Here is a 27,345-nt window from a genome sequence, read left to right on the forward strand (position 1 = left end):
TTTAAGGCACCATTTACATTAAAAGAACTAGAAGGGAAGAAAGAGTGTTGTGCGGCGGGACGGCGGGTGTTGTGCTGCCGGTGTGTTTGGGGTATTGTAAGGCTTAAGACCCCTGTCTCTTTTGGGGTTTTATCAAAATGGCTCTCATTTTTCTAGCAACTTGTGAATTGAGGTGGAGTCTGGATCGCTTCGCAACCCTTATACAATACGGCTTGTTTAGCCTTTTTTGGCTGGAATTTGTCTCTAAAATTGTTTTCCAAAATCGGGCTCCATCACATTCGAGGGTTTATAATTATTCAACAAACTGTTTCACTAAACTGTAAATGGTCTGGGATTGTTTACTTGAACAAAGAAGCTGCTGCATTGCTGCTCCATTTCTAAGATCTTCCACTCCTCCGCTATCATTTTGAATTTAAATGCCTGAAAGTCACAGCAACAAATTTCAAAATACTAGCCTCGCTGAATAAAACATTTAAGCTTATTAAACCTTATGTATGTGTCCGCTTGGGTGAACCAGCGTAAACAAGGGGGGGGTGCTTGGTTAGAATAATGGTTTAGCACAGCAAAAAATTAAATGGTGCCGTCTGTTGACTAAACCCTCGGTTCAGCGAACGAAGAAAACACAGAAAAAAGACTGGATTTGATAGTCTCTTTCAGTAAACTTTTAAATGAATCAATGCGTTCGCTAAACCCTCTGTTTCACTTTTTTGGGTTTTTGGCGTGCACTGGTGTGCACTCTGACTGAGCCGATCTCGAGAAAAACTAATGAAGTAATGTGCTTATGAAAAAAATATTGAATTTGACCCTTTTTATATAAAAACACGTCTAGCAGCCAAATTTTCATGTCTAAACGACAAACATTCTTTCAAATTAAGCCTTCACTAGCAATAAAAGCATTTTATCAAAACATTGGTTAATTGGCTAAGAACATTGATGATATTTGCTTATAATTTTTTTTTTTTTGCGAAAACCTGCTTGAGCTATCTTTTACCTATGATGCTACCTACTTTCATGCAAAAAAAATGAAAAAAATTAATGATCCAATATTTCACAAAGTCCCAAAAGCCCTTTTTTAGCCGTTTTTGGCTGAAATTTACTCCCCAAAAGTTTTTTTTTCGAAACCGTCACATTTTGGGAATTACCATTTTGCAGCGAAAAATGGAATAACAAAAGCTAACAGACGGACGGACGGACGGACGGACATACACACGTTAATTTATTGGATCCCCCCTTAAGGTAGGTCCAATAAAAATAAGCAGGGTGAGGGTATTCAACAACTTTTATTGAATATTTAACTACCCGAAGAAATATTTAACTATCCGAAGAAATATTTAACTTTCCGAAGAAATATTTAACTATCCGAAGAAATATTTAACTTTCCAAAGAAATATTTAACTTTCCAAAGAAATATTTAACTATCCGAAGAAATATTTAACTATCCGAAGAAATATTTAACTATCCGAGGAAATATTTAACTTTCCGAAGAAATATTTAACTATCCGAAGAAATATTTAACTATCCGAAGAAATATTTAACTTTCCAAAGAAATATTTAACTTTCCAAAGAAATATTTAACTATCCGAAGAAATATTTAACTATCCGAAGAAATATTTAACTATCCGAAGAAATATTTAACTATCCGAAGAAATATTTAACTTTCCAAAGAAATATTTAACTTTCCAAAGAAATATTTAACTTTCCGAAGAAATATTTAACTATCCGAAGAAATATTTAACTTTCCGAAGAAATATTTAACTATCCGAAGAAATATTTAACTATCCGAAGGAATATTTAACTATCCGAAGAAATATTTAACTATCCGAAGAAATATTTAACTTTCCGCAGAAATATTTAACTATCCGAAGAAATATTTAAATATCCGAAGAAATATTTAACTATCCGAAGAAATATTTAACTTTCCGAAGAAATATTTAACTATCCGAAGAAATATTTAACTATCCGAAGAAATATTTAACTTTCCAAGAAATATTTAACTTTCTGAAGAAATATTTAACTATCCGAAGGAATATTTAACTTTCCGAAGAAATATTTAACTATCCAAAGAAATATTTAACTATCCGAAGGAATATTTAACTATCCGAAGAAATATTTAACTATCCGAAGAAATATTTAACTTTCCGAAGAAATATTTAACTATCCGAAGGAATATTTAACTATCTGAAGAAATATTTAACTATCCGAAGAAATATTTAACTATCCGAAGGAATATTTAACTATCCGAAGAAATATTTAACTATCCGAAGAAATATTTAACTTTCCGAAGAAATATTTAACTATCCAAAGAAATATTTAACTATCCGAAGAAATATTTAACTACCCGAAGAAATATTTAACTATCCGAAGAAATATTTACCTATCCGAAGAAATATTTAACTATCCGAAGAAATATTTAACTATCCGAAGAAATATTTAACTATCCGAAGAAATATTTAAATATCTTTGGAACACTTTGAATACTAATTTTTCCTCTTTTTGTTTTTTCAGGGTTAAACCCTTCAAGGATCAAGGTTCAAGCAAAATCAATCAAGAACAACCGAAGTCGATTCAAAGGTATTCTTTAAAAAAACATTCCTCCTAGAGTTTTTTGTGTATAGACAGTTTTCTTTCTTTAATCTTTTGAATTACCTTTTTTGTATATCCCTTTATAGGCCGAAATAGGATAGCATTGGCCAAAAAATTTGAAATTTTCACGATAAGCTACTTTCATCCCATTAACACTACAAAAAATTGGAGTTGACACCCCCTGTCATCATTTGACAATAGGTATCCATTTGGATTCTTTGGCCGAAATGTGCATACTAATTTGGTATCCATATGGATCTTATGGCCTAAAATGGGTAGCAAAGCTTTAAAATGCAAAATAACACGTTCGACTTGGTTCTCTTACTTGATACAGAGACTTCTCCTGACACACTATAGCTTTATCTAATTTGAAATAGTAATTTTCAATCTTGCTGTCTTAAAAATTGTGATTCACCTTGTAGTATGCTACAGCAAAATAAACCACTTCGATGTGTTATTTTTATGGTAAAAATTATATCGTTGTATTCAGCATGTTTAAGACATGCGCTAGATCACTCTTGAATGAAGTCTCTTAATTTTTTAGTATGATGTTGAAGACACAAATAAAAACTTTCAACCCATTTAGGCCATTTAGGCCACAATATCTATATAGATACCATTTTTCCGATACCATTTGGGCCACAAGATCCATACGGATACCCCAATTTTCAAAAATTAATTATGCAATAACTAAGGCTAATACATTACCGAAATAAATTTGAGCCAATAGCCTGTTTTATAGGCTTTCCAATACAAAAAAAACGCATTTCAATAGCATAATTTTTCGGCGAGATATTCTATTTCAAAGTCAGTACATTTTCACGTATGCAAAGTGGGGTTAAATGAATGAACTGTAGCTAAAGTTATTGAAAAGTTATTTACAAACTTATGTATTGGCATAATTAAAAATACATCTGCCTTGAGAGTAAATAAAAAAGTAGATGAAAAGGAGAAACGTATGTAATTCTATGATGTCTCAAAGTTTAAGTATCCTTATGGATACCTCGGCCTATAAGAGATATACACTCACTGTAATGTAATGGTAGATCGCATCAGTTCTATCCGTATTAAGCACACGTTCAGCAAACACAAAAGTTTTAATGGCAATCCTCCAGGATGAAGGCATTACTAATCAAAGGTCAACTAACAAACATAAGAAAGGTTTAATGAAAGAATGTCGTCACAGAAAATAACATACAGATCTTTCTACATGGTGTACTAAAAAAAACCCCGAGAAAATCAAATATGCTGTTACCAGTGGATACCCCTTAAAGCCACATACCCCTTAAAATCTAAAAAGTTGCACTTTGGGCTCTCTTAGTCACCAAACTTAATTCAATATTGTATAATTCACATATTTACAACCTCTTATAAATGAACTTTCATAAAATACTTATGGTAGGTATGAGAAAATAATTTCCTTCTTCGTGGTTAGACCGAGTTAGACCATAAAGAAATCGTAGGGCCCTCAAAGTTCTATTTAAAGCTCATTTATGGGAGTGGCCAATAAAATCTGAAAATCGACTGTCTCAAAACATGGTCATATTGCATACCAAAATGTCACAAATTTGGTGGGGATTTAGAAAAAACATACGTCAAAAATGAAGTCAATTAAAGTTTTGACCCTTCAAAGTTGTTTTTTGACAACAAAAAAAACAGGCAAATGCATTATGGCCATGACATCCTGTAGGCCGACCATAAAAAACTTTTCGTTTCCGGTCCACCGGGTGACGAAAAAAAAGTCATGCGGGCGGCCGGGAAAAATTCTTTTTGGTCCTTTTCATGATTTCAAATAAACAGAATTAGGAAGAAAAAAATCATCTCTCTGGCTGTTAGTGTTGCCCCACATTCTGTCTTTATATTTTCTTACAAAAAGCTGTACTTTGTGATGATTTTCTTTTCTAAGAATCAACTAACTTTTCATTCTAATAGATTGATTTAATATGCAAACTACCGTGGCTGATATGGGCATCTTGCCGCGGTGGTTTAAGTCAGGCGGCCGCCTGTCATCTTAGGCGGCCGCCTAACTTTTCAGGCAGCCGCCTATCTTTTCGGGAGGCCGCCTAGTAACTTATCAATGGATGGTCATCAAATTAGCTTTCTGATCTGCATTTTATATTTGAATTAGGCAAAATTTTGTCAATTCAGAACTATTACTGTTGTTTTGGGAAAAGATTTCTAGCAAGTATTTGATAAATTGAATCACTGTTCAGCAAGTACGTTGTGAGCAAAAGGTCAATGTTTATAGGATTTAAGGTGTATTTTGATTTGAACGTACAAATTTGAATATATTAGGTACCAATGATCTAATTGTACATTAGTAACTTTGCAGTGAATCACTGTTCAAAATTTGAGACCAAAAGGACTATTTTATAAAAAGTTTTCGAGAAAAGCCATTTTTTAGGTTTTAAGGGGTAAATAGCTAAAAGGGCATTCTTTCACTTCCTCGTGAAAAACTGACAGCGTACTGTCAACACAAGAAGTATGTAAAAATAGAGATGAGTTATGATATAATCTGCTTGAGAGCTAGACATTAGCTCTTAGTCATTTTCAATTCTTTGAAAAAGTAATGTGATTGGGACATGAGCAACTCTTATAGTCTGTCAAATTTCAGAGATGTGTGATGCTCACATTAACGTTGGAAAGATATTTTGAGGAGAACAATGACTTTAAAAGAACAGAAAAAGTTTTAGTCTTCAGAGTCAATCTCTAGATGCAAAAGTCTGATTTCTTACTTGAATTTCCATGGAAATAATTAGCATATTTAATTGAGACATTAATAAACCATCTTGGAAATTTAAACATTTCTTCAACAGAATGGAGAAAACGCTGCAGGGTACTTACCGAAAAGGGTACTATCCGAAGAGGGTACTTACCATGATTTTCAGCAACATTTGTTATAGGTACCAAAGTCCCTGTTTAGTACTTTAGTGCAAGGTAGTATCTTCTTTTGAAAATAAAGGGGATGCTTACTTGATTATATAAGCCGGTTTTTGAGAAAAACATGGGTACATCACCCTGGAATATGTTGGGTCAGGGGCTTATGAAGGTGAGACTGGCTGTGTTCGTAACACAATTGAAGTATGGTTCGAACTAAAAATGAAAAAATTAACTAAGTCTTACAAATATATCTAAGTTGAAAATAAATTGAAGTATAATTGCATTGAGAATATATTGAATTTGAAGTTATAATTGAAGTGTCTATGTAAAAAGTTTAAGTTGAAGAAAAAATATAAGTTGAAATGGCTAAGTCCTAGCAGTGCAAAGAGACAACACCCAGGCAAAATGGCAGACAGGAAAAGCAAACACTGAAAAGAAAAAGCAAAACTTACCAGCTAGCCTGGGTATGAAAACTGTGAAAAGTGTGTGACTAAGTCATATTTGAGTTGAATGACTTGAAAGTTGAAATTTGGAAAATTGATGTACACCCTTCAAGTGCTCCTTTTGGAATGAATGCAAAACTGAGAATGGCACTGCTATTTATCAACTTGTTTATAAAATACAGACCAAAAATTTATAAATGAAAAATGCAGAATAAAGCAAAGTTGACATATACTATTTGAAATTTATTGAATAAATTGACATAAATTAACATAAATTAACTGAAAATGTCCAAAAACATTGAAAATCCCAAAAATGCAAAAACAGAGAACAAAACACAGACCAGACAGAAAAAATGGCCAAAAAGGGCAAAACACAGAAAAAACTGAAAACTGCAGCTGATGCTGTGACACTCCCCCCATAAATAAATAATAAACTAATTTGAAAAATTGGATTGAAAAAATATCTCAAGTTAAACTGAATTATTGCATTTGAAAAGTTCTTTTGAAATATCAAGTTCATCAATTCCATGTATGAGAATTAAAGATCTTACAGACCGAGTAGTGACACGTTTAACATTTTCATTTGCATTCTGGTATTCAACCACCACTTTGCGAACTTTGTTGTCACGATCGTTGATAACAGATTTCACAATTCCGTATTGATATGTTGAGGATAGGACCGAGTCCTGTTTGGTGAATAACACAATATCACCAGCTTTCATGTTTGTGCTGGTTTTGAACCATTTTGGTTGTTCGATTAGGTTAGGAACATGGGAGACTAGCCAGCAGTCAAACCATGCATCGTGGATTTTCTGATTTGCTCTTAGCATCTTGTCGAAGTCATTTTGGACTGATAACGTTCCACTTGGTCCACGGTTGTTGTTTCGTCCGAGTAGTAACCTGTTTGGAGTGATTAAGTCTGCTATCTCAAAGTTTCCTTTGATGTTTCGGACAGCAATGGGCATGTCGTTGATTGAATTGGCGACACGAGCAGCAATGGTTTCCCATTGGATTATTGAAAGACGGTCTTGGTGCATCGATTTCTCCAATGATGATTTGACTGCTGTATCTTTCGTTCGACACGACCATGATGGTTGTGGCCACCAACAGGACAGACTTCAAAATCAATTTTTAAGTCACGATGGAGTTGAAATTTGATATCGGTTAGGTTGAGCCTCATTGTTTCACATGCTTTGACAAGTTGTCCGCCTTCGTCTGTCAGAAGCTTGTGTGGGTATCCAACTTGACAAGAGAAACGTGTGAATGATTGCAGGAATGATGATGTGGAATAATCTTCCATGACTTTGATGTTGATTGCTGTGGTTGTGGCACAGCAAAATACAACTAACCAAATCTTTACAGTTGTACGCTTGTGGTGTTGAGAGTAGCTTGAGAATGGGCCAGCAAGATCGACTTGTGAAACGTAGAATGCAGGTGCGATGACCAGGTTGTCTTGTGATAAGGGACCCATCTGCACAGCAATTGTCTGTTTGTTGAGGTATCTACAGCGCAGACATGATGTTCGTATCAAGGTAACGAGGGATCTTCCTTCAAGGATGAACGCTTTCTTTAGGATTTCACGCCATGTTGATTCGACACCAGAATGTTTGACTGAACTGTTCCAGTGAACCTCGTTTATGATACTGATCGCCAGCGGTGAATACTTTTCTACGATTGGTACGCAGAATGATGTTGCTTGTAGGTCTTTCATTGTTGACGTCATCTTTCCAACGACAGTTATAGAATCGGTTGGTAAGATGCGTCCGATGTGATAGAGAATGTCATCTTTTTCGATTGAGATTTTTCCAATCTTTTGTTTGACGAATTGTTTGATTTCTCCCGTTGCTTTGCGGAAGAAATACTTCTCAGCATGTGATATCTCTTCATCTGTGAGAATAATGTGTGGTTGTGATTTTGGTTGAAATGTCTTCGCTTCTCTTGGTATGCGAAGGAGTTTGATGTATCGTTGGACAATTGCAATGATTCTCACAACTTTAGAGAACGAATGACGGTTTGGATCCACAAGATAGTTTGAGAATTGATACCTTTATTGAGCTTGTTTAAGGAATTCGTCATTGATCATTTGACTGTGGTAGGCATGCCATTGATCCATTGAGATGATTGGTCAACATCCTCTAGTGTTGTGCATCTTCTTGTTCCTACATCAGCTATCATGTCCCTTGACTGCACATACTTCCATGATTCAATGTTGGTTAAACGATGTATCTCATTGACACGGTTTCGAATCCATTGTTTGAGCTGAAGTGTCATGTTTGTTATCCAATAGAGTGTGATCTGAGAATCAGTGAATTTGAAGCTCTCAGAATGAGTTGAATTGAAGGATTTTCTTACCACTTCACTTGCATGAGTGTTGGTAAGTGCTGCGTATAGCTCGCCTCTTGGTTGGGTGTAATCGTCTGGCACAAGTCGTGATCTTGCAAATATGAGTTGACAGGAATAGTCGCCTTGTTTCCTTTTGAATCTTGCGTAGATTGAGCACATATCAGATCTTGGCTAGCGTCGCCAAAATCCAATGTGGTAATGTTGAGGTCAACTGCGTCTAGTGGCACAATTGCTCGATTGAATCTGATTGATTTGATGTCTTGTATCATTTCAAAATGTGATGACCAGAGATTTCGAAGGTCGTTCGGTAAGATATCATCCCAGTCCATCTTGCGTCTAACAAGATCATGAAGGTCAACTTTTAATGTCGAGGTGATTGGAGTTAGAAGACCAGAAATGTCAAATACCTCTGACGCTTTAGAGACGCATTGTCGTCGTGTTAGATTGATTCTGATTGATTGGCACTTCTTTGATCTCTTTTGGTTTCTTCCCACGATATTTCTTTGAGAAGTTGAGTTGCTGAATGTCAAGACAGATTTGATCTTCTTTTGGGAACCACTTGTGACCAGCCACCGATACTGATTTTCCGTCGCTTGTCAATGATTCTTGTGGTAGTTGGTTGGAGAATGTGAATCCTTTTAACGAGAATCCGCCATGGTTGACAACCATTTCAAGTCGATCAGCTAATTGTTTGGCTTTCGGTAGTGATGGTTGACCAGTTAAGCAGTCGTCAACGTAAACGTCTTCTGTGATAGTTTTGAAAACGTCCGGGTAGGTGTCTTTGAAAATTTTTGCTGTTTCTCGGAGGGCTCTTTCGGCTTGATTTCCACTAGATTTAACACCGTAGATAAGGGTTTTAATTACCTTCTCCTCTGGTGGCTTGTCAGGACTGAGGTTTTCTTCCCACAAATAGCGTTGCAGACACCAATGTGATTGATCCAACTTGATAGAATTGTACATTTTGGCAACGTCTGTGTGTATACCAATTTGATGTCCCCTCCACCGCACGAAGATTTCCATTAGTTTGTTCATATTGTTACGTCCTTTGGCAATGATGCTGTTGAGGGAGAATCCGCTTTCAGTCTTCATAGAAGCATCGAATACCACTCTGCATGGGGTGGATATGGAATTCTCTTTCCACACTGCACGCCAAGGGATGAAGTTTGCAATATTGATATCGTGAAGAGATTTCTGGATTTCAGGTGTGAGGTTTTTTACGTACTCCACATAGCCAAGAGCTTGAAGCTTTTGTTCAGACTTCAAAACATCCTGTTTATCTTCTGGGTGTTTTGATAATCGTCTCAATTGTTGATTGTAGACTTGAAGCGCAATTTTTCTGTTTGGTGATAGGTAAATGGATGGGTCATTTAGGAGAGGTAGATGTGCTGTTGATGTTTGATAAGATATGTCGATATCGATCGATTCATTGATGATGTGTTGTTCAACCTCCTCCTGCACGCTCATAACCTCATCAGTAGATTTTAGATTCTTGCATGACTGACATTCACGACAGTTGATGCATCTGAAGAGGAATTCACTGCCCACGGCTTGAGATTGTTTGAAGTGTTCTGATTCTTCTTCGATTGCTGATTTGGATGGGATGAAGATGTCTGCTTGTTTGTCAGTATATCCAAGTAGACGAAGGTCAGGATTAACGTGGTATCCTAACTGGAATAGCTTGTGTTGGTTCTTTACAAACTGAGTAGAATTGAAGTGATGATACTTGATGTTGTTGAACACTGGATGAGGTCCACCAATGACCCCAGTTGATCCATCAGGGCTCCTGAAGCATGATGAGTAGATGGTTAGTCCGGATGGCATCTTGAATATTTCCTCCGGGAAATATCTTGCATACTTGATCCCAATCATGAAGTCGGTGTGACCACCAACTTGCTTTGGTACAGATGGAAGATTGGAGAGATTACCGCCACAGCGAACATAGTCTTTTTGCAAATCGTTGATTACTTCGCCATGAAGATCATACATTGGGAACTTCTGTGTGATTTGATCCATGCAGGGACCAATGAATGTTGCGTCACCCCCGTCAGCCAGTGGAAGAGTGACAGTGTAGGTTCCATGGTTGGATTGGCTTGATACTCCACCAACGCCACCCATTGTAATTGGACCAGCATATCGTTGAGTTGCACGATTGCCAAGTTGAGTGATAGCGTGATGTCGAACAATGAAATCACAGCATCCTGTGTCGTAGAATGCAGTGAATTGTTTGTTGCCAACAAGTATTGATTGGAGCATGAAGATAGCTTCTGGATCCTCATCTGTGTCGACTGAGTGAAAGGTCAGCTTGATCTCCTTTGAGTATGATGGCACAGGTTGTCGTATGATACATCTGGTCTTGTAGTGTTCCAGGATGTCGATGTTTTTTTTTTTTTTTTTTTTTTTTTTTTTTTTTTTTATAGCAATATATTTCGCAGGTCTATAGACCTCTATGAAACAGAACTTATGATTTTACATTTTATAAAGTTTTTTCTCCCATTCTTTTATCAAACGCTCTTTGAAGACTTGTAAGGATGGTGCTTCAACAATATCTTCTTCTAGATCATTCCAAGGTTTCACACTTCTGTAAAAAAGAGAGTTACTTTGGTAGCCTCTCATACCGTCATTAGCAAAGTTCCTTTGAAGCTCGTAATCGTGCTGCCGTCGTGGTCGTGTTCGAGGAGTAAATTTCTCTGATCGTATAGACTCGTCATAAATGTGGAGGTTCTTGAAAACTTCCACCATATCACCAACTTGCCGCCTGGTCTTTAGGCTAGGTAGATTGATGAGTCGTAGCCGATCTTCGTATGAGTAGTTTCTATAGCAACTAACTAGCCTTGTAGCTCTTCGTTGGACGCCCTCGATTGCATTGATATGTTTGATTAGCCTTGGAGACCATACTACATGTGCATATTCCAAATGGGGTCTGACAAATGCAATGAAAAGCGTTCGAAACATATCTGGTGAGAGAAATTCGAAGCTCCTGCTAATCAAGCCAACGATAGAGTTAGCTTTCTTGATTTTACTGAATATATGGGTTTCAAAGGTCAGGTCACTATCGATTATCACTCCTAGATCTTTTTCTTGGTCAACATGTTCTAGAACAGATCCTGCTATGGTATAGGGATGGGCATATTTGATGTTCCAAAATTTACCCAGTGTTAAAACATGACACTTGTTCGGATGAAATTCTAAAAGCCAGTCCTTTGACCATTTTTCCATGGCATCAATGTCTTCCTGTAGCCTGAGCGCATCTTCGGCGTTGTTTATTTCTTCCACCAGTTTTGTATCGTCAGCAAACAGGAACATTTCTGCTTTCGTAGCCTCTGGTAAATCATTGATGTACAAAACAAAAAGTAGTGGACCAAGTACACTTCCTTGTGGAACTCCACTCATAACTTTACATCTTCTCGACAATGTTCCGTTTACCTTTACATATTGATAACGGTCAATTAGGAAGGACTGTATCCAGTTGAGCTCCGATCCTCTGACCCCATAAGCATTCAGCTTTTTCAGCAGCCTGCGGTGTGGTACGGTGTCAAAGGCCTTCGCAAAGTCAAAATAAATCACATCAACTACTTTATTATTTGATATCGAATCCGCACATTTATCAAGGTATGTAAGTAATTGTGTTACCGTTGATCTCTTTGGCATGAACCCATGTTGTTTACTAGATAATAGTTTTTCATCTACCAGATGTTTCATAATTTGGTCCCTTAGCGCTCTTTCCATCAGTCTGCAAGCGATGGATGTAAGACTGACTGGTCTGTAATTTTCAGCTAGATTTTTGCTCCCTTTTTTATATATTGGTGACACATGTGCAACCTTCCATCCGTCTGGCAGAGTACTTTCATCAAATGATTTAGTCATGATTGTGTGGAGCGGGACAGCTATGTAGTCCGAGTAGTCCGCTAGCTCCTTCAACATAATTGGATGAATTTCGTCCGGACCAATTGACTTATTTGGGTTGAGACCTTTAAGTTCTTTTTGACAATTTCCAAAGTGAGATTAAACTCTACTTTAGAATCGGTACGTGATTGAAACTCCGGAAGACTATCATCGGGCTCTTTCGTGAATACACTACAGAACTGATCTGTAGTCCGTAGTATATCAGCTTTGTCTTCGTCCGTATAGTGAGAGAAGATTTATCCTTTGGGTTGCGCAGGAGAGGCGAGATCCCAGATTTTGTTTCATGGAGTTACGAAACATGTCTCCAAAATCTTTTTGGACTCCTCTTTGCTTGCCACATATCCGTTTTTTCAAGTTCCCTTTTTATGTGTTATCTTTCTGTTAGCTTCGTTCCGTGCAAGGATTGGTATCCTTTGAAATGGAGGTGTGGCTCCTTAGGTTTGTTGCAGGAATTGCATCCTTTGTTGAATTTGGAGGTGTGGTCTCCATTGGAATCTTACGACCAGTCTTTGAGAATGTGTCGAAGTTGAATCTGTCCTTTGATCGTGTTTGCATCAATGGTTCAGTTTGTTGAACCCTTTCTGTTCGAATGTTGGGTCAGGGGCAAATGAAGGTGAGACTGGCTGTGTTCGTAACACAATTGAAGTATGGTTCGAACTAAAATGAAAGAATTAACTAAATCTTACAAAAATATCTAAGTTGAAAATAAATTGAAGTATAATTGCATTGAGAATAAATTGAATTTGAAGTTATAATTGAAATGTCTATGTAAAAAGTTTAAGTTGAAGAAAAAATATAAGTTGAAATGGCTGTCCTAGCAGTGCAAAAAGGCAACACCCAGGCAAAATGACAGACAGGAAAAGCAAACACTGAAAAGAAAAAGCAAAACTTACCAGCTAGCCTGGGTATGAAAACTGTGTGAAAAGTGTGTGACTAAGTCATATTTGAATTGAATGACTAAGTCTTGTTGAAAGTTGAGATGTTGAAAAATTGATGTTCACCCTTCAAGTGCTCCTTTTGGAATGAATGCAAAACTGAGAATGGCACTGCTATTTATCAACTTGTGTATAAAATACAGACCAAAATTTTATAAATGAAAAATGCAGAATAAAGCAAAGTTGACATATACTATTTGAAATTTATTGAATAAATTGACATAAATTAACATAAATTAACTGAAAATGTCCAAAAACACTGAAAATCCCAAAAAAGCAAAAACAGAGAACAAAACACAGACCAGACAGAAAAAATGGCCAAAAAGGGCAAAACACAGAAAAAACTGAAAAGGCCAGAAAGACAAAAAACTGAAACTTCAGCTGATGCTGTGACATCCAGCGCGCAACTTTTTAAATTTTCACGCTGTCAGCGCGCGACATTTTTTCAGAAAATAGACATGTTCAGTTATTTGATCATAACTCAAGAACTAGGAATCTTTAGAAAAAAAGTAAGGTATCCCTGAAAAGCTACTTAAATTCTACAACTTCTAGACCAAGTACCAATCCAAATAAAATATTCCAACAAAAATGGTAGCATCACGTAAACCACAGTTTTTTTCACGTTTTGCGGTAATGTCACTTTTTTTGCATTTTTCACTTCTAGAGCAAAAAAAAGTGGGGGGAAGTTAATTAAAAAATCTGTCTTTCTTTGGCTATTTATCAATCTATACATCATTTTGAAGTAATATACCAAAAATCAGCATCATCCAGAAAAATCTGTATGTGTCACACCAGCCTCCCAAATATCGGTCACTTTTGCCAAAAATCACGATTTTCGGCTAAAAAAAATCCAATATATACAATTTTGAAGTATTTTGATGATAATGTGTTTTCCAGAAGCAGCTACAACATCAAAAATGGTGTAAAAAGTATTCCCCAAACTATCTAAACAACACTTTCAGTCAGTATTCTTAGCTCCTTAAGCTTTTGAAGGGTATCGGCTACCGTGAAACTAGATGGCATAGTCGGCGACAGTTGCAAAGTTTCCAAAAACCGTAAGCCTTTTGAGGCAAACTCATTGCTATCAAATCTGGTCTCTTTTGCCCATAAAGAATGCTAAATGTCATCATAATAATTCCATGTGGCTGTTATGTGGTTCCTGCCATCATTTTGATCCATATAAGCTGTAATCAGGACATCTTTATGAGCCAAGAATTTCGGGGATCGATCGACCGTTGCTGGTGGAGCGGAAGAAGTAGTGCAATTCAACATAAATCCAGGCTTTTCAAATTCTTTGGTGCTCCTTTGAAATAAATGAGGTGTAGAAAACACTTTTGCATTGAATTTGTCCACTTTTCATGCTCCAACCTAAATAAAAAGTAAAAAGTACTGTAAGTTTGGGTCGACTCCGATGGTTTGTCGAGAAAAGTGGTCAAAATGACAAATAAATGGAATTTTTATGCTAAAAACAAAACACAAAATATAAGATATACTTACTGGATATTTTGCCATTATAAAAACAATGTTTCCATGAAGAAAAGTGGCCTAAACCAGTCAGAAAATCCAAGAACTTCAGCAGTAAGTTTGAAAAACCCATTTCTTGGTCGCCATCTTGATTCAGTGTTTTTCTCTACCTTTTCTCCGAAATCTGATGCCTCACCACGTGATCAAAACATTACATCACCATATATCAAAAGAAAGCTTAGAACCTCTACTTTCCGTTTCTCTTTACTTCTACGGCTAGCGAAAAAGCCAATGGGAGAAATATAGCTTAGAAGATCACTATGTCAAAAAAACGACTATATACGTCTGCCGGAACGTATGCTCGACGTGTATGCACGTCTGCCGGGCTGAAAAGGTTAACCAAATCTTTCCTGAATATTTTGAGTCGTTGAGACCCAATATGAAAATAACAAAACCTTCACTCTGTTCTTTTACAGCGCATTGGACAAGGCGTGATGGTGTACAGTTACGGTGGTTTTTACAGAGGTCAGTGGCAAAGTGACTTGATGCATGGCTCTGGTGTTCTTGAATTGAAAGACGGTTCCACTTATGATGGCGAATTTCATTATAATAAGGTAAAATGGTATAAATGATGCCAATCTCCTTGGCTTCTAGATATGTTACTTAGTATTATCCCTGTATTTCTCTCTCTTTATAATAAGGTAAAAACAGGTCTAACATTCTAAGTCGACTAAGTCAAACAAAGTAGAAAATAAGCGAAAAAAAATTAAAGGGATAAATTGTAGTGTATACAACCTGTAGTTATTTTTGGTTATTCCAGATATTATTCCGTTACAATTATCGTATTATCATAATTACACATATGTTACTGTATTACACGGATTATAAACGAATCCAGTCTCGGTAAAAACTGGTCATTAGTAGAAAAACCTCCTTCTTGCCAATAGAAGGTGGGCATATATATTCTCTTTTCGTATAATTATGCCCATCTCTTGGCTTCTAAATATGTTACTTCGTAGTATCCCTGTATTTTTCTCTCAGCTGGACCCAATTTAGTTGCCCTATCAAGGCTAGGGCTGAATGCGTTCGAAAAAAGCGTTTACTTACTTGGTAGATAAATCTCGACTTTGCTTTTCTTTTATAGATGTGCGGCTCAGGGAAGATGAAATATAAAAATGGTGCTATGTACAATGGTAATTCACATTCCTCCTTTCCTTCCTTTGAAATTCAATCACATTAGATTCTAAATAAAATATCGGGGGAAATAAAGCCTGAGTAAGTCCTCCTCAATCAATCTGAAACAGATTTCGGCTTAGTGGCTAATTTTTTCCAACAAAAATTTCCCCAACAAAAATAAATTCCGAATATACTTTCCTCAATAAGTAATCAGTGCAGCAAATCAAATTCCTTTACATCAATCAAGATTTTTATTTTTCTTACGGTCTGGCTTTTGATTAATTCAGAGAATTGTCTTGTATTAGCTCCGGTCTAAACAAGACCAGGCCCGTAGCAACCGGGGGGCGACAGGGGCATTTGCCCCCCCCCCCAAAAAAAAAAGGATTTTTCCAAAAATAAATAGCTTGCGAAAATATAATGAAAGCCCAGGACGTAGAAATCACTCAACTAAAGTCCAAAGACGTTAATACAATGATCAGCGAAATAAAGGATAGCTTTGAGACCAGAATGGCAACGATCGAAAAGAAGATGGAAGACATCATTGAGAAGAAAGGAGAAAATAAATCACAAAGCTACGCAGCAGTCGCGTCGAGGCAAATCGAGAAAAACATAGAAAACGTACTTCGAAGGGAAAAACAGGAGGAACGACAGATTCAATCCATGGCGTGCAATCTAATTTTTCATGGTGTTGACGAATCCACTGAAGATTCAGAGGAGTCAACCAAAATCTACGACGAAGAATATCTAAATGAAAAAGTCTTACCTAAGAAACTAAGCTTAAGGAATATAAAGATAGAAGAAACTCAAAGAATCGGAAAATTTTCGAAGGAAAAGGAAGATGAAAAACGCTATCGACCAATAAAAGTCCGATTTGCAAACGAAGAAGACAAAAATACAGTGTTAAGAGCAATCACTAAAGGAGAAAGATTGCCCTTCCGTGTGACAGAAGATCTTACGAAAAGTGAAAGGAAGACAATCAAAGAGTGGAAAGCCCAAGAAATGAACACGTCACTAAAGGATGCAAACTTTAAATTCAAAGTCAGGGGGAGCCCTAGGAAAAAACTCTATCTTAAGAAAATTGTAAACCGAACAAAGAGCGGTTAATAAAGGCCCATGTGCTCGCACGGTGGCCTGCGAACTTGTATAGCATTATTGTTATTATTATTATTATTTAAAAAATCTTGTATTAATGGCTTCATTTTGAACATAATCCTTTAATTAGATGCTTTTTCCAGCAATCTAGACACCTTAAATTGCGAAATGTTCTCCCTAGGGCCAAACCATGGCTGGCCCTCGGTTTATATTTCTCACTTTGCCCCCTCAAAATAAAAATGCTTCCTACGGGCCTGAAGTAGGATAACATTGGGATTCCCATATCTTGTACTGTAACTTGATACGCTTGTCTCTTCATAGGTGAATGGCAAGATAATTGTCAGTGTGGAAAAGGTATCCTCACCAAACCTGGTCAATGGTCTTGTGATGGTCATTGGCAGCAAGGGAAAGTATGACCTCTTTTTCCACTTTCCATAGATGTATTTTTCTTAATTGGATTAAATTTCGCGTAGATAAAATTCCTCAAAAGTAGTTCCATTTTCAAAAATGCAACATTTCCATCTTTCACTATGCACAAGCTTTGATTTAATAATTTCACTTCATTCCATATCTTTTCTAGCAACACGGTCTTTGCTTATTGAACGATCCCGTCAACAACTACTCTTATGAAGGTATGTTAGACATCGAACACTTTTTTACTTATGGCACATTGAAGATTATTTAAGTTTGACCAAAAATCAAATTACCATTTTTAATTTTAATAAGTATCCGGGTAGCTTAGTCGGTCCATTGCTTTCAAAAACCTAAACTTCGCTGACTGATTTAGACCATCTCGCCTTACAATCTACAGGTTGGGGGTTCAATCTCCGGTCACTGTCAACTCAGCGAATGAGTAGTTTCCCAGGTCTAGCGCAAATAGAAAAGGGGATAAACTCTCTCACTCCTGGCTCCGCCGACAGCCATCAGATGAAAATGCTCACTAACTTTGCTTAGCACCGTCTGATTGAATTGGATTACCAATAATGTTCCTCTCATTTATATATCATACTTTAAATTTAAAGATACAGTACCATTCTATATACCTCTAACATTTTTCTTAGGTCAATGGGTGAATGGTGTAAAAGAAGGGAAAGGAAAAGAAAAACTCAAAGATTCAACATTCGAAGGGACGTTTGTGGAAGATATGGTATGAATTTACATTACTTGATATCTTCCTCAAAAAATAAATGGGCTAGCTGATGTCAAAGGAACTAAAGATTACAAGTGGCTACACTTTCTCACTCCCGGGGAGACATTCCTGGCACATTTTCGGGATCTTTCCCCTGTTTTCCTGGTGTACCAGCAAAAATAATTTTTCTGCTGCACCTGGACAAAACCTTACAGCCTCAAGACTGAACGTCTAACAATTTAAGTTACTATTCCACATCCCAAGAGTCTTGGTCTTTTTTAGATGTAAAATGGCAATAGGAAAGTTTAGCCGGGAACGAGAAAGTCTCGCCATCCTACGGTAACTTCTTAAGTCCGGCGCATTTACTGTAGTGCTTTTCAATTGAAGCTCGGCTTCTCCTGCTATGAAAATATGAAATCAAACTTTTTTGTGCCATAAATCTTACCTTGATTAAACTTTCGCGGTTTTTAAGAATTTTGATCCTTTTCGCGAAATATAGTCATCGCGAAAAATTTGGTAAAAACCCTCCAGGAAAATGAAAGAAGAAATAGGTGAAAAAGATGCTGATTCGCGAAATTAACCCATGCGAAAATTTTGGACTTTCAATTCGTAAAAAGGTCCACGTGTAAATTTAACCGCTTAAAGAGATAATCAGATGGTTTAAGATGAAAGTTTGAGTAAAACCTCCAATTATGTTTGAGTAACTATGTTCCAAATTCATTCTATTTCAGCGACAAGGGTCTGGTGAAGAGAAATTCAAAGACGGTTCAATCTACAAAGGAACATGGTTACGTGGACAAAAGAATGGTGCTTTTACACTGCGGAGACAACACACAATAGAACACCAAATCTGGAACTATGGGTGTTTGGTGAGGGCGCCAACTGATCTACCGCCCAGAGATATACCTCTTCTTCAACGATGGTTGTAGTGGTGTATGTTTTTATTCCGTTTTCGAGATTCGGTCATCGCAGTACCTCTTCTTGTGATTTAATAGTCTTTAAATTCTTCATGACAAGAAGCAAGTAACATGTGTGGTATCTCAAGAGTTTTCGTGGTGTGATAAAGATACTCGACTCTTCACAACTTTCAGAACAATCATTGTAGGTTAACAAGATCCTTACTGTCTGAGTCTAAAGATGTGTTCATCTTGTACTTTTTCAGCTGGTTGGAAATCATCGAGGTTTCTTTCTAGAAAACTTGAATATTTTTAACTTCTACCCTAAATTTCAGTTTTTTTTTACTCTCCAAGACATAGAGATAGGGAAATGAACAAAGTACAACAATTGCATTTCAACGACTTCTTTTCTATCTATTAAAAAAATTAATTTTTTCACCTCAAATGCAAGTAATATGCTTGTTCAGGTCTCGGTATGCTTATATTATGCTTATAAAAAAACAACATGTACTCTTACTTTAAAAAATACTTGGTTTTAACGAGGAGAATTTCCAGGAATGATTTTTTTTATATCAGAAGAACCAGAAAGTCGTTGTGAATGAGATTTGCTGACGTGACCTTTATTTTTTAAGAGAAATTTTATTTTTTTGTGAATTGAAGTGGGAGTCTTTTGCTATTTCGTTTCATTATTAATTTATTATTTTTTTATAAATTTTTATGAACTTTTTTTTATATTAGAGGCACATACATCCTATATTATTTTCAAAAAGCAAAACAATGATTTCACAATTTCAGACATTACTCGTATAGCTTAGAAACAAGTCTAAACAAAGAGCGAATAATATTTTCCTTTTGAAGAGTTTTACTATATTACAACCAGAACATTTACAACGCAGTTTTTTTTCACGCATTCCCTCATTAAAATGTCAAATTTATGAAAATGCCAAACAACAAAAATCTTTCAATTTGGTGTTGGTGTTATTTATTTTTAGACATGTATTTTTTTCGCATTTCTATAATTTACTTTCGAAATCTAAATTATTTTTGTCTGCCAAAAATTTCTAATATTTTTATGAACAAATTTTTTCTTACTCAAAAATACTATTGCCAAAAGTGATTCCCTCTGCCATTTAGAGGTGGACCAAGGTTTCCAAACAAAAGTATTTGAGAGCCTCTAGGAGGATGAGAAAATCATAGGAAACAAATTGACATCGAACCACCATATTTGATATCGATTATAAAATAATTACTCTTCGCATTCAAACGGTCGTGGATAGATTGTAAATGACTCTCCACGAAACGAACAAATACTTGTAGGGTGTAATTTAAAGACTCTATATATAATAGGTCCCAACCCTACCGGTGCCCCTAAAAGGCACTATGTTTAGTCACATGGTACGAGTGCCCATTGAGTTTCAAGCCGAAGGCTAGAGGTCAATCTCTAACCTTTCTCAGGCAAGAAAAATTGAAGCCTTAAAATATGCGCCGTATTTTTGATGACGGATTGAATCTAGCAATTCCTTTGTTTTCGAGTGATATATTTTTCGAAATTAAGCGGTAAATTTTAGTTTCAATCTGTCATTTGTGTAAAAACCAGGCGGGTCGCTCAAGGCCGCGCAACTTTGGTAGGATTTGTTGGCTTCAAATCCTACCAAGGAGATTGACCTCTAGCCTTCGGCTTGAAACTCAATGCGAGTGCCCCTAAGAGAGCCTTCGGCTCTATATTGTGACCCTCGAGTCCAACCCTGACCCTAACTTATAATAACAGAACCCCCGTCTAAATGGAACCACCATACCCCCCTCTAAACGTTTCCGCACATTGAAAAAACTTTCGCCTTAGTAGTCATTTACATTCTACCCGACACCCATTCAAACGCCTGATTTTTTTCTTTGTTATTTTTTGTTACATTTTTTAGAAATTTACTTTTGTAAGATATCTTTAAATAAACATTTTCCAAATGTTAATGTCACTTGTTTTTGTGAAAGGCTGTCTCAAGCTTAAAATGGGGAAAATCTCCTCTTTCCAATTCAAAAAAGTTTGATTCTCTGAAAATTGATTGCTAGAAATCGAGAAAATACACTTAATAAACTTTATCTTTCAGCTCACAAGTAAAAAAAAATTTAAAATATAGAAATATGATAGATGCTGAGGAATGGTGGCTTAAAAGTATCTCTGTCATATGTGGTATATTTGCTAGTCAAGTGTGAAGTATTGTAAGTATATATCATTTATTTTCTCCCCTACTTCTTTGCTTACATCAGAGATTTGGGAAAAGAGGATAAGAAACGCCGCTGCCGCTCGCTGTTTTCCTATTCTTTCCCTTTGAATTCGGCACCCTTTGAAGAAGCAAGGCTGTAGAATAGTTGAGCAAGAAGGAAGGCCGAAACAAAATGGCGTTACGTACAGGTTAACCAATGTTCAAGAAAAAAGTCCTTTGAATAAAGCTTTCCAGTGAGTTCTTTGTGAAAAAGAGACTGGGGAGTGAATCTTTGATCTTTTTGGGGGTTTCCCCTGAGAAAATCGAGGAAAATCATTCCATATTCTGGGAGTAAAGATGGCGGACATGAGGCATGCTTGAAATTTTGAAAAATTGGGACCAATTTCTTTCTGGCTTGTATTGCTCTGAATGAATTTTTTGTGTTGCAGACATAATTTTTATGGGTAGTAGGAAGGTTGATAGTGATCATGTAAGTATTAGTTTACCCCGGCACTCTCTAAAACGTCTTGGCATTTTGATTTAAGATGGGCAAAATCAATTGATAATTTTGTTGTTTTTTTTTTCTTCAACTTTTAGATAAAAAAATGTAATTTTAAGCAAAACTTGCCCCATGGTAATGGAATTGAGATTCAGTAAGTATACTTGATTTCCTCTGTGGTACTTTTAGCTCTATCTAGGGAAACCATTGATTTTTTGGGTTGAAAATTTCAAGGTTTCAACAACAAAAACATTTCAAAAAATAACTTTGACATGTGATATTTATAAATTGTGACTACCTGAAGGGTCATGATTTTGACCAGTCAGTGGATTATGATTTAGAAGGTGCAAGGCTTTGGTACTTTTACATTCAAAATATTGCTTAATCCGTGGAATTTGCATTTTGTATTTAAACGGATTAGGGTAATTTCATATACAGATTTACATTTTATTTTCAGGCTAGTTATCATATTCTTTGTGAAATACTGTTAACAACACCGTCGCATAGAAGTATTGGCCATCCAAGTACAGGTTGCCGATGCAACGACGATTGACTCAAGATTCAGACATTTTTGCATGTTGACTGTCACGTCTGTTCTCTGCAGTGCCAGCAGAAAAGGACTGCTAAAAGATGAGCGGGAACTGATGTACGAAAACTTTACGTGTATTATATCTATTTGACTCAACAGAAGCAGGATGGAATAATAATTCTATGGTGTTTGATGTTATATTTATGGAAAAAGTGGATTTGAGCGGTTGGACCTGTATGCCCTTTGAAAAATGGATGTCGATATATTTATTATCAGAATGTTCAATGGAAAATTGGGGATTTCGATATACACATTATTATGTAAATGTTCTCTGGCCAAGTGGATTTTGATGCAACTTCTTTTTGGAATCTTTATTTCGATGTTTGTTTTTTATCCAGGTTGTCCTTGGAAACTGAATTTTGAGGCATAAATACATATTGCATGGTATAGATGAAATGGATACGTGCTGCAATGATAAGTCTACTTCATTTGTCTATATTTTGATTTGGGGGCTTTTGCCCTGAAGCTATCCCTTAATTTGGGAAACAGGTCAAAACAAGTCATCAAATCAGGGAACATGTAGGCCAAAATTGCCAAATGTAAACAAACCAGGAAGAGCCAGAAATGCTTCTATAATTTAAATTTATATTCATATTTTCAGTCTGATGTTATCTTTAAACTATTTTTTTCAAATTTAGATTTAAATTTTTTAGCATTGAGTCATAACACCTTTTGCATTTAGTGTTCATGGAGCAATAATCCAATTTTTAATCAGCTTTGAAGTCTTAAAATCTGTATGAAATGTACTACTCAAGAACACAGTTGGAAAGGCTTTGGTCATTTTTATGTATATCCAACTTTTTACTTCAAGTAAAGTCAATGGTGATCTATTTTTCTTCATGCTCTGCAATACACATTGATTTGAGGTTTTTTAAAGGCCTATAAATGAAGTTAAATTATACTGAAAAGTCTTTTTGTTCTTAATCTTTTGCAGCAGTTGCAAAGAAGATTTATATTCAGAGAAATAGCGAAGTCATATATTATGCACTGAAAAAAAAATACAAAACTAACAATGACAATCTGTAATTCAAATATACATAATATACACTGTGGAAGAATATTTAATTTTTATACACTATTATTTGTTGGGTTGGATGGAAATGCATAGTTTTTTCAGTTTTTTTTAACCTCATTTTTACGATGTTTTTTTGTATATATAATATTTTTTTCTAACATATCTGGGGAAATCCCCTGGTGATGTCTTTCGGTATAATTTTTGTATTTTTTCAATGGTATTGTAGAATTATTTTATGTTTTGTTTGTCTAGAACTCATAAAGTTCTTACAAGAAGCCTTCATGGTATTTATGACCTCCTGGCATTGATATCATGAATGGCCATCGTTTCTTTTTTTCCTTTTCTTTCTTTGACATTTGTTGTTTTTTTTGTCCTCCAAGGTTTTATTTTCAACCTCGCTATCCCTACTGAAGAGGCCTTTATGGTATTGTTTCTTAGAAACTTTAGCCCAAGAATAATGATAAACTAGTTTTACCAGCTTCGTTTGTATTCTAACGCAACACATTTCAATTATTTTGGTATCTAAATTATCCAGCAAGGGAAATATTTTTTACAAATAAAGCTGAGAAACTATTTAAGGCTCGCAACCCAAAGTCTTGTCCAAAGTAAAAAAGTGCTTATAAAAAATAACAAAATTCTCGACTTTAGAAAGAAAAAAAATTCACTTTCGATATCAATCACGGCTGCCATTTTTTGTTTGTACTTCTAGTCTTGTGCGCATAACGAATCAAGCGCTCTGATTGGTTCAGAACGAAAACAATCGATCGGCCGCAGACATTTCAATAGAAACAAAAGATTCTACAGCCTAGCTTCAAATAGATGAATACACGCTTTTTTTTTTATAAGAATGGTGTAAATCCATTTCATCATGAATATTCTTAACTTTTTTTGGAAAATCATCCTAAAATATTCTTACAGCACATTCTTAGGTTGGGATCCTTATTCATACTAGATTTAACATTTAGTACATACGTCTCAAGCATAAAATGGCACTTTTGTAAAAGGAGTGAGCCTAACTTGGGGATAATTGATAATTTATAATTGAAAATGCTCTTAAAATGGCATTCTTAGCTTTAGTAGCAAAATTCAAGATGGTGATATTCTTAGCATATTCTTAGTTTTTTGGCCATTTTCATCATGGACATTCTTATAAAGTGTATTCTTATAAAAAATAAAGCGTGTAGCGCATTTCTTATCCTCTTTTTCCAAATCTCTGCTTACATCGATGTTTTCTCAGATATTATGTTGTGAGCATCTTAGGGCAAAATTACCTTAGATACCGGGGACTTCTTTCATTAGCTAGGGGTAACAATCATCGCCTCCAGACCAAATTAATATTTTTTTCGCTTATGAAAGTAACTCTAATTGACGGTAGGTTTCAAACTTGATGAACGTTGTTTGTGCATTTCTTGCTAAATACTAGTCTAGCAAGCTAGACGACTTAATTCAGTAGAAATAAAGCAAATAGTACACTTTGTACACTAACTCCAAACAAAAGAAAAGTGTCAATATTGCAATTATAATTTTTCCTCAAAAAATGTTAAAATTTTGTGTGTTAAAATTTTTTCACTTGAGTTGATTATGTTTTGAGAGTTTGTTGTTGCTTGATAATTTTTTTTCTCTCTGCGCAAGTTTCTGCGTTGCTAGCCGGGGTATCTATAAGACCGGAACACCGGATTCTTCCAGTCGTTTATACAAACTAAATCCCGTAACAGTAATCGTATTATCATATAACGCCTATACTACTGTATTACACGCATTTTAAACGACTCCAGTCTAGCTAGATACTCTCAGGTGCCTTATTAGACGGAAATAGGACTGGAATGATCGAGACAGCGAAACAAAAATAAGTCTGTCCTAGATGTAAAATTAATTAGCGAGGAGGACGCTTACGAGGGCCCCTGAGAATAGGTATTTATACACCCTGAAGGTTTCCTCAGGCTTAACAAATATTAATTTAACTTCTATTCTACACTCTTCATTTTCAGGCACCCTCGTTGGAGTTTTTTTATGATGTCTAAATGAACAATAGACAATCGATGTATGCTGTAAGTGTGTAAATGCAGTTACTAGTTATCTGTCTGTCTGTCTATCTATCTACCTACCTGTCTTCCACTGATTTTACCATAGATGACATAGATCAATCATCTTTACTTAAAAATAAACAAATTTGCTCTTTTAAGTTTGTTCTTTTACATTTATAAATTTAAAATCTATGATAAAAATATGATAAAAGTAGCATTTGCTGATATCATCAAAAAATAGTTGTTAGGAATTCCATCCGCCCATCCGTCCATCCATCATACAAACGAAGCCTTCTTTGGCGATAAAGAGATTTTTCGTGTTTTGGTGGAGAGCTTCATTTTTTCAATGTCAGTGATGCATTGTTCTCTTAAGTCTGATAATAATTCCTTCTTCTGTGACATTTTCGCTTGGTTTATAAAACTTCTTGAATCAAGCATATCGTCTATTAATCCTAACCGTAATTGTCTCTCTTCGTGTAATTTACGGACCAGATTCTCATTGTTAATCAGAATGTATTCATTTTTAACCTTCTTGTCTTCTTTGACTTTTAAGAGTTCGTTTTTAATTTCATCTACTCGTTTGTATGCTTCTTCTTTCTCAGCTTTTTCTTTTTCGTAAAGCTACAAAATAAAAAGTGAAGAAATTATAAGAATGGGTCAGTTTTTCTCGTACAAATGACTGGTCGTGTAAATAGGAATTTCAATTTCCATACCTTGTTGAACAGAACAGGAACTCCTGCTCCCCGTTTTGTTCAGCAAAGCATGAAATCCAACAAGGCTCAGTAAAGTGTAGACCAGGAGGGGCATTCTGTCTACGCTATTGAGGCTGTTAAATCAAATCAGTCGAAATTTAGAATATTCTTCTAATTTACCAAACTTTTTTTAACGATGTCAGTGTATGTTTCATAAAACCATAACTTTTTATCTTTATATAACATTAGAAATGATTCAAACGACCGAGACAAAAATTTCGACATTCCAAGCCTTTATCCCTTGCAGAACTCAAAGTACCACGTAAAATGTCAAGATTGATAAATGTTTTCTCTAATTGTAGTGGAACTTAAATTTCGGACGGACCAGATGAAAGGAGAAATTGAAATATACATTGACTTTACCTGTTTCCAGTAATCTCTTTCTTCAATCCGTCGCGCGGTTTCACCGCGGACGCGAAGTACTTCTTTAGAAGCCACTTTTAAATTTCCAATGGCGTCTTTCGTTTCAGTCCAAGTTTCTCCAATGTCATCAATTTTCTTATTGAAATCTTGTACTAATGCATTGTGAAAAGTCTCAAAGAATATAACAACGTTTGGCAATGGTCCAATTTCAACTTTACTTTTCAATTTGCTCAAATCCATAAGCAAAGGACGAATCTCTTATTATTTTATTCTTAAATCAAGACTCAGAAATCTTGATGTGTATCGCGTATCTTCGTTCCCAATTTTGTTCTCTCGATCTTCACTTCTTTCTCATCAACCGAATGTTTTTCGACTTCTGATTCTTTAATAAATTTCTTTTTCACTTGATCGATTTTATATCTAAGTGTTATATAGGTGAAAAGAATTGTGCTAATCAAGGGAAATATTTTCCAGGAACAATATATGCTATATTACGTAAAACTGTCTAACCATTTAGCAATAGTTATAAAATTCAGCAACTCCAATATTACAATATTCATTCAGAATTGGACCTTTTTGTTTACCTAATTTGGCGACTTCACCCTTTTTTGTCAACCTTAAGGTGTCATATTATTATTTCCTGGAACATTTGATCTGGCACCCTGTCAAGATAACATCTTTCCTACCCATCTGTTTAAGCTCCTTGCATAGCTAAAACATCAAAATGAAAATTCCCATTTCCATTTCAAACTACCTCTTTTTATATATTCGAAAACATGAAATTTTAGAGGGGGAAATTTTTTTTATCCCTGTAGCTAGCATAAACAAAGGTTTTATTTTTCATAAAATTATAAATTTTTCAAACAAGACACGCACAGTACAATCAACAGCTTTTTTTAAAAACGTTGCCCCTGTTTTCAAGTATGTATAAAAATTCTCTCTCAACAAAAAACTGTGCGTAGTTCAAGCTTTTCTTCTTTTTCAACTACCTTATTTCACGTTTTGGGACCTTATCTCACCGTCAATATCTTCAATTTCTATTTGAAAAGCCTTGACTTTAT

At 35.6% G+C, this 27,345-nt stretch overlaps 2 protein-coding genes and 1 long non-coding RNA gene across 3 annotated transcripts; 2 read left to right on the top strand and 1 right to left on the bottom strand.

Moving 5' to 3' along the window:
* Positions 1-15,032: 15,032 nt before the first annotated feature.
* LOC136800353 (uncharacterized) lies at positions 15,033-20,375 on the top strand. The gene is made up of 6 exons (XM_067056988.1): positions 15,033-15,165; positions 15,696-15,744; positions 17,141-17,229; positions 17,400-17,451; positions 17,881-17,966; positions 18,680-20,375. The coding sequence occupies exons 1-6, from the start codon at positions 15,046-15,048 to the stop codon at positions 18,875-18,877; spliced, it is 594 nt and encodes a 197-aa protein (XP_066913089.1). The 5' UTR covers positions 15,033-15,045; the 3' UTR covers positions 18,878-20,375.
* Positions 20,376-21,621: 1,246 nt separating this feature from the next.
* Positions 21,622-22,305, top strand: LOC136800354 (uncharacterized). The gene is made up of 2 exons (XR_010845697.1): positions 21,622-21,695; positions 21,999-22,305. It is a non-coding gene; the product is annotated as an uncharacterized lncRNA (long non-coding RNA).
* Positions 22,306-25,307: 3,002 nt separating this feature from the next.
* Positions 25,308-27,009, bottom strand: LOC136800341 (putative autophagy-related protein 11). Its single transcript, XM_067056975.1, has 2 exons — positions 26,285-27,009; positions 25,308-25,790 (listed from the first exon to the last, which is right to left on the bottom strand). The coding sequence occupies exons 1-2, from the start codon at positions 26,522-26,524 to the stop codon at positions 25,446-25,448; spliced, it is 585 nt and encodes a 194-aa protein (XP_066913076.1). The 5' UTR covers positions 26,525-27,009; the 3' UTR covers positions 25,308-25,445.
* Between the last annotated feature and the right edge of the window lie 336 nt (positions 27,010-27,345).

This window comes from Clytia hemisphaerica, unplaced genomic scaffold, assembly GCF_902728285.1.
Source record: "Clytia hemisphaerica strain Z4C2 unplaced genomic scaffold, Clytia hemisphaerica genome assembly, whole genome shotgun sequence".
Classification (NCBI taxonomy): Eukaryota; Metazoa; Cnidaria; class Hydrozoa; order Leptothecata; family Clytiidae; genus Clytia; species Clytia hemisphaerica.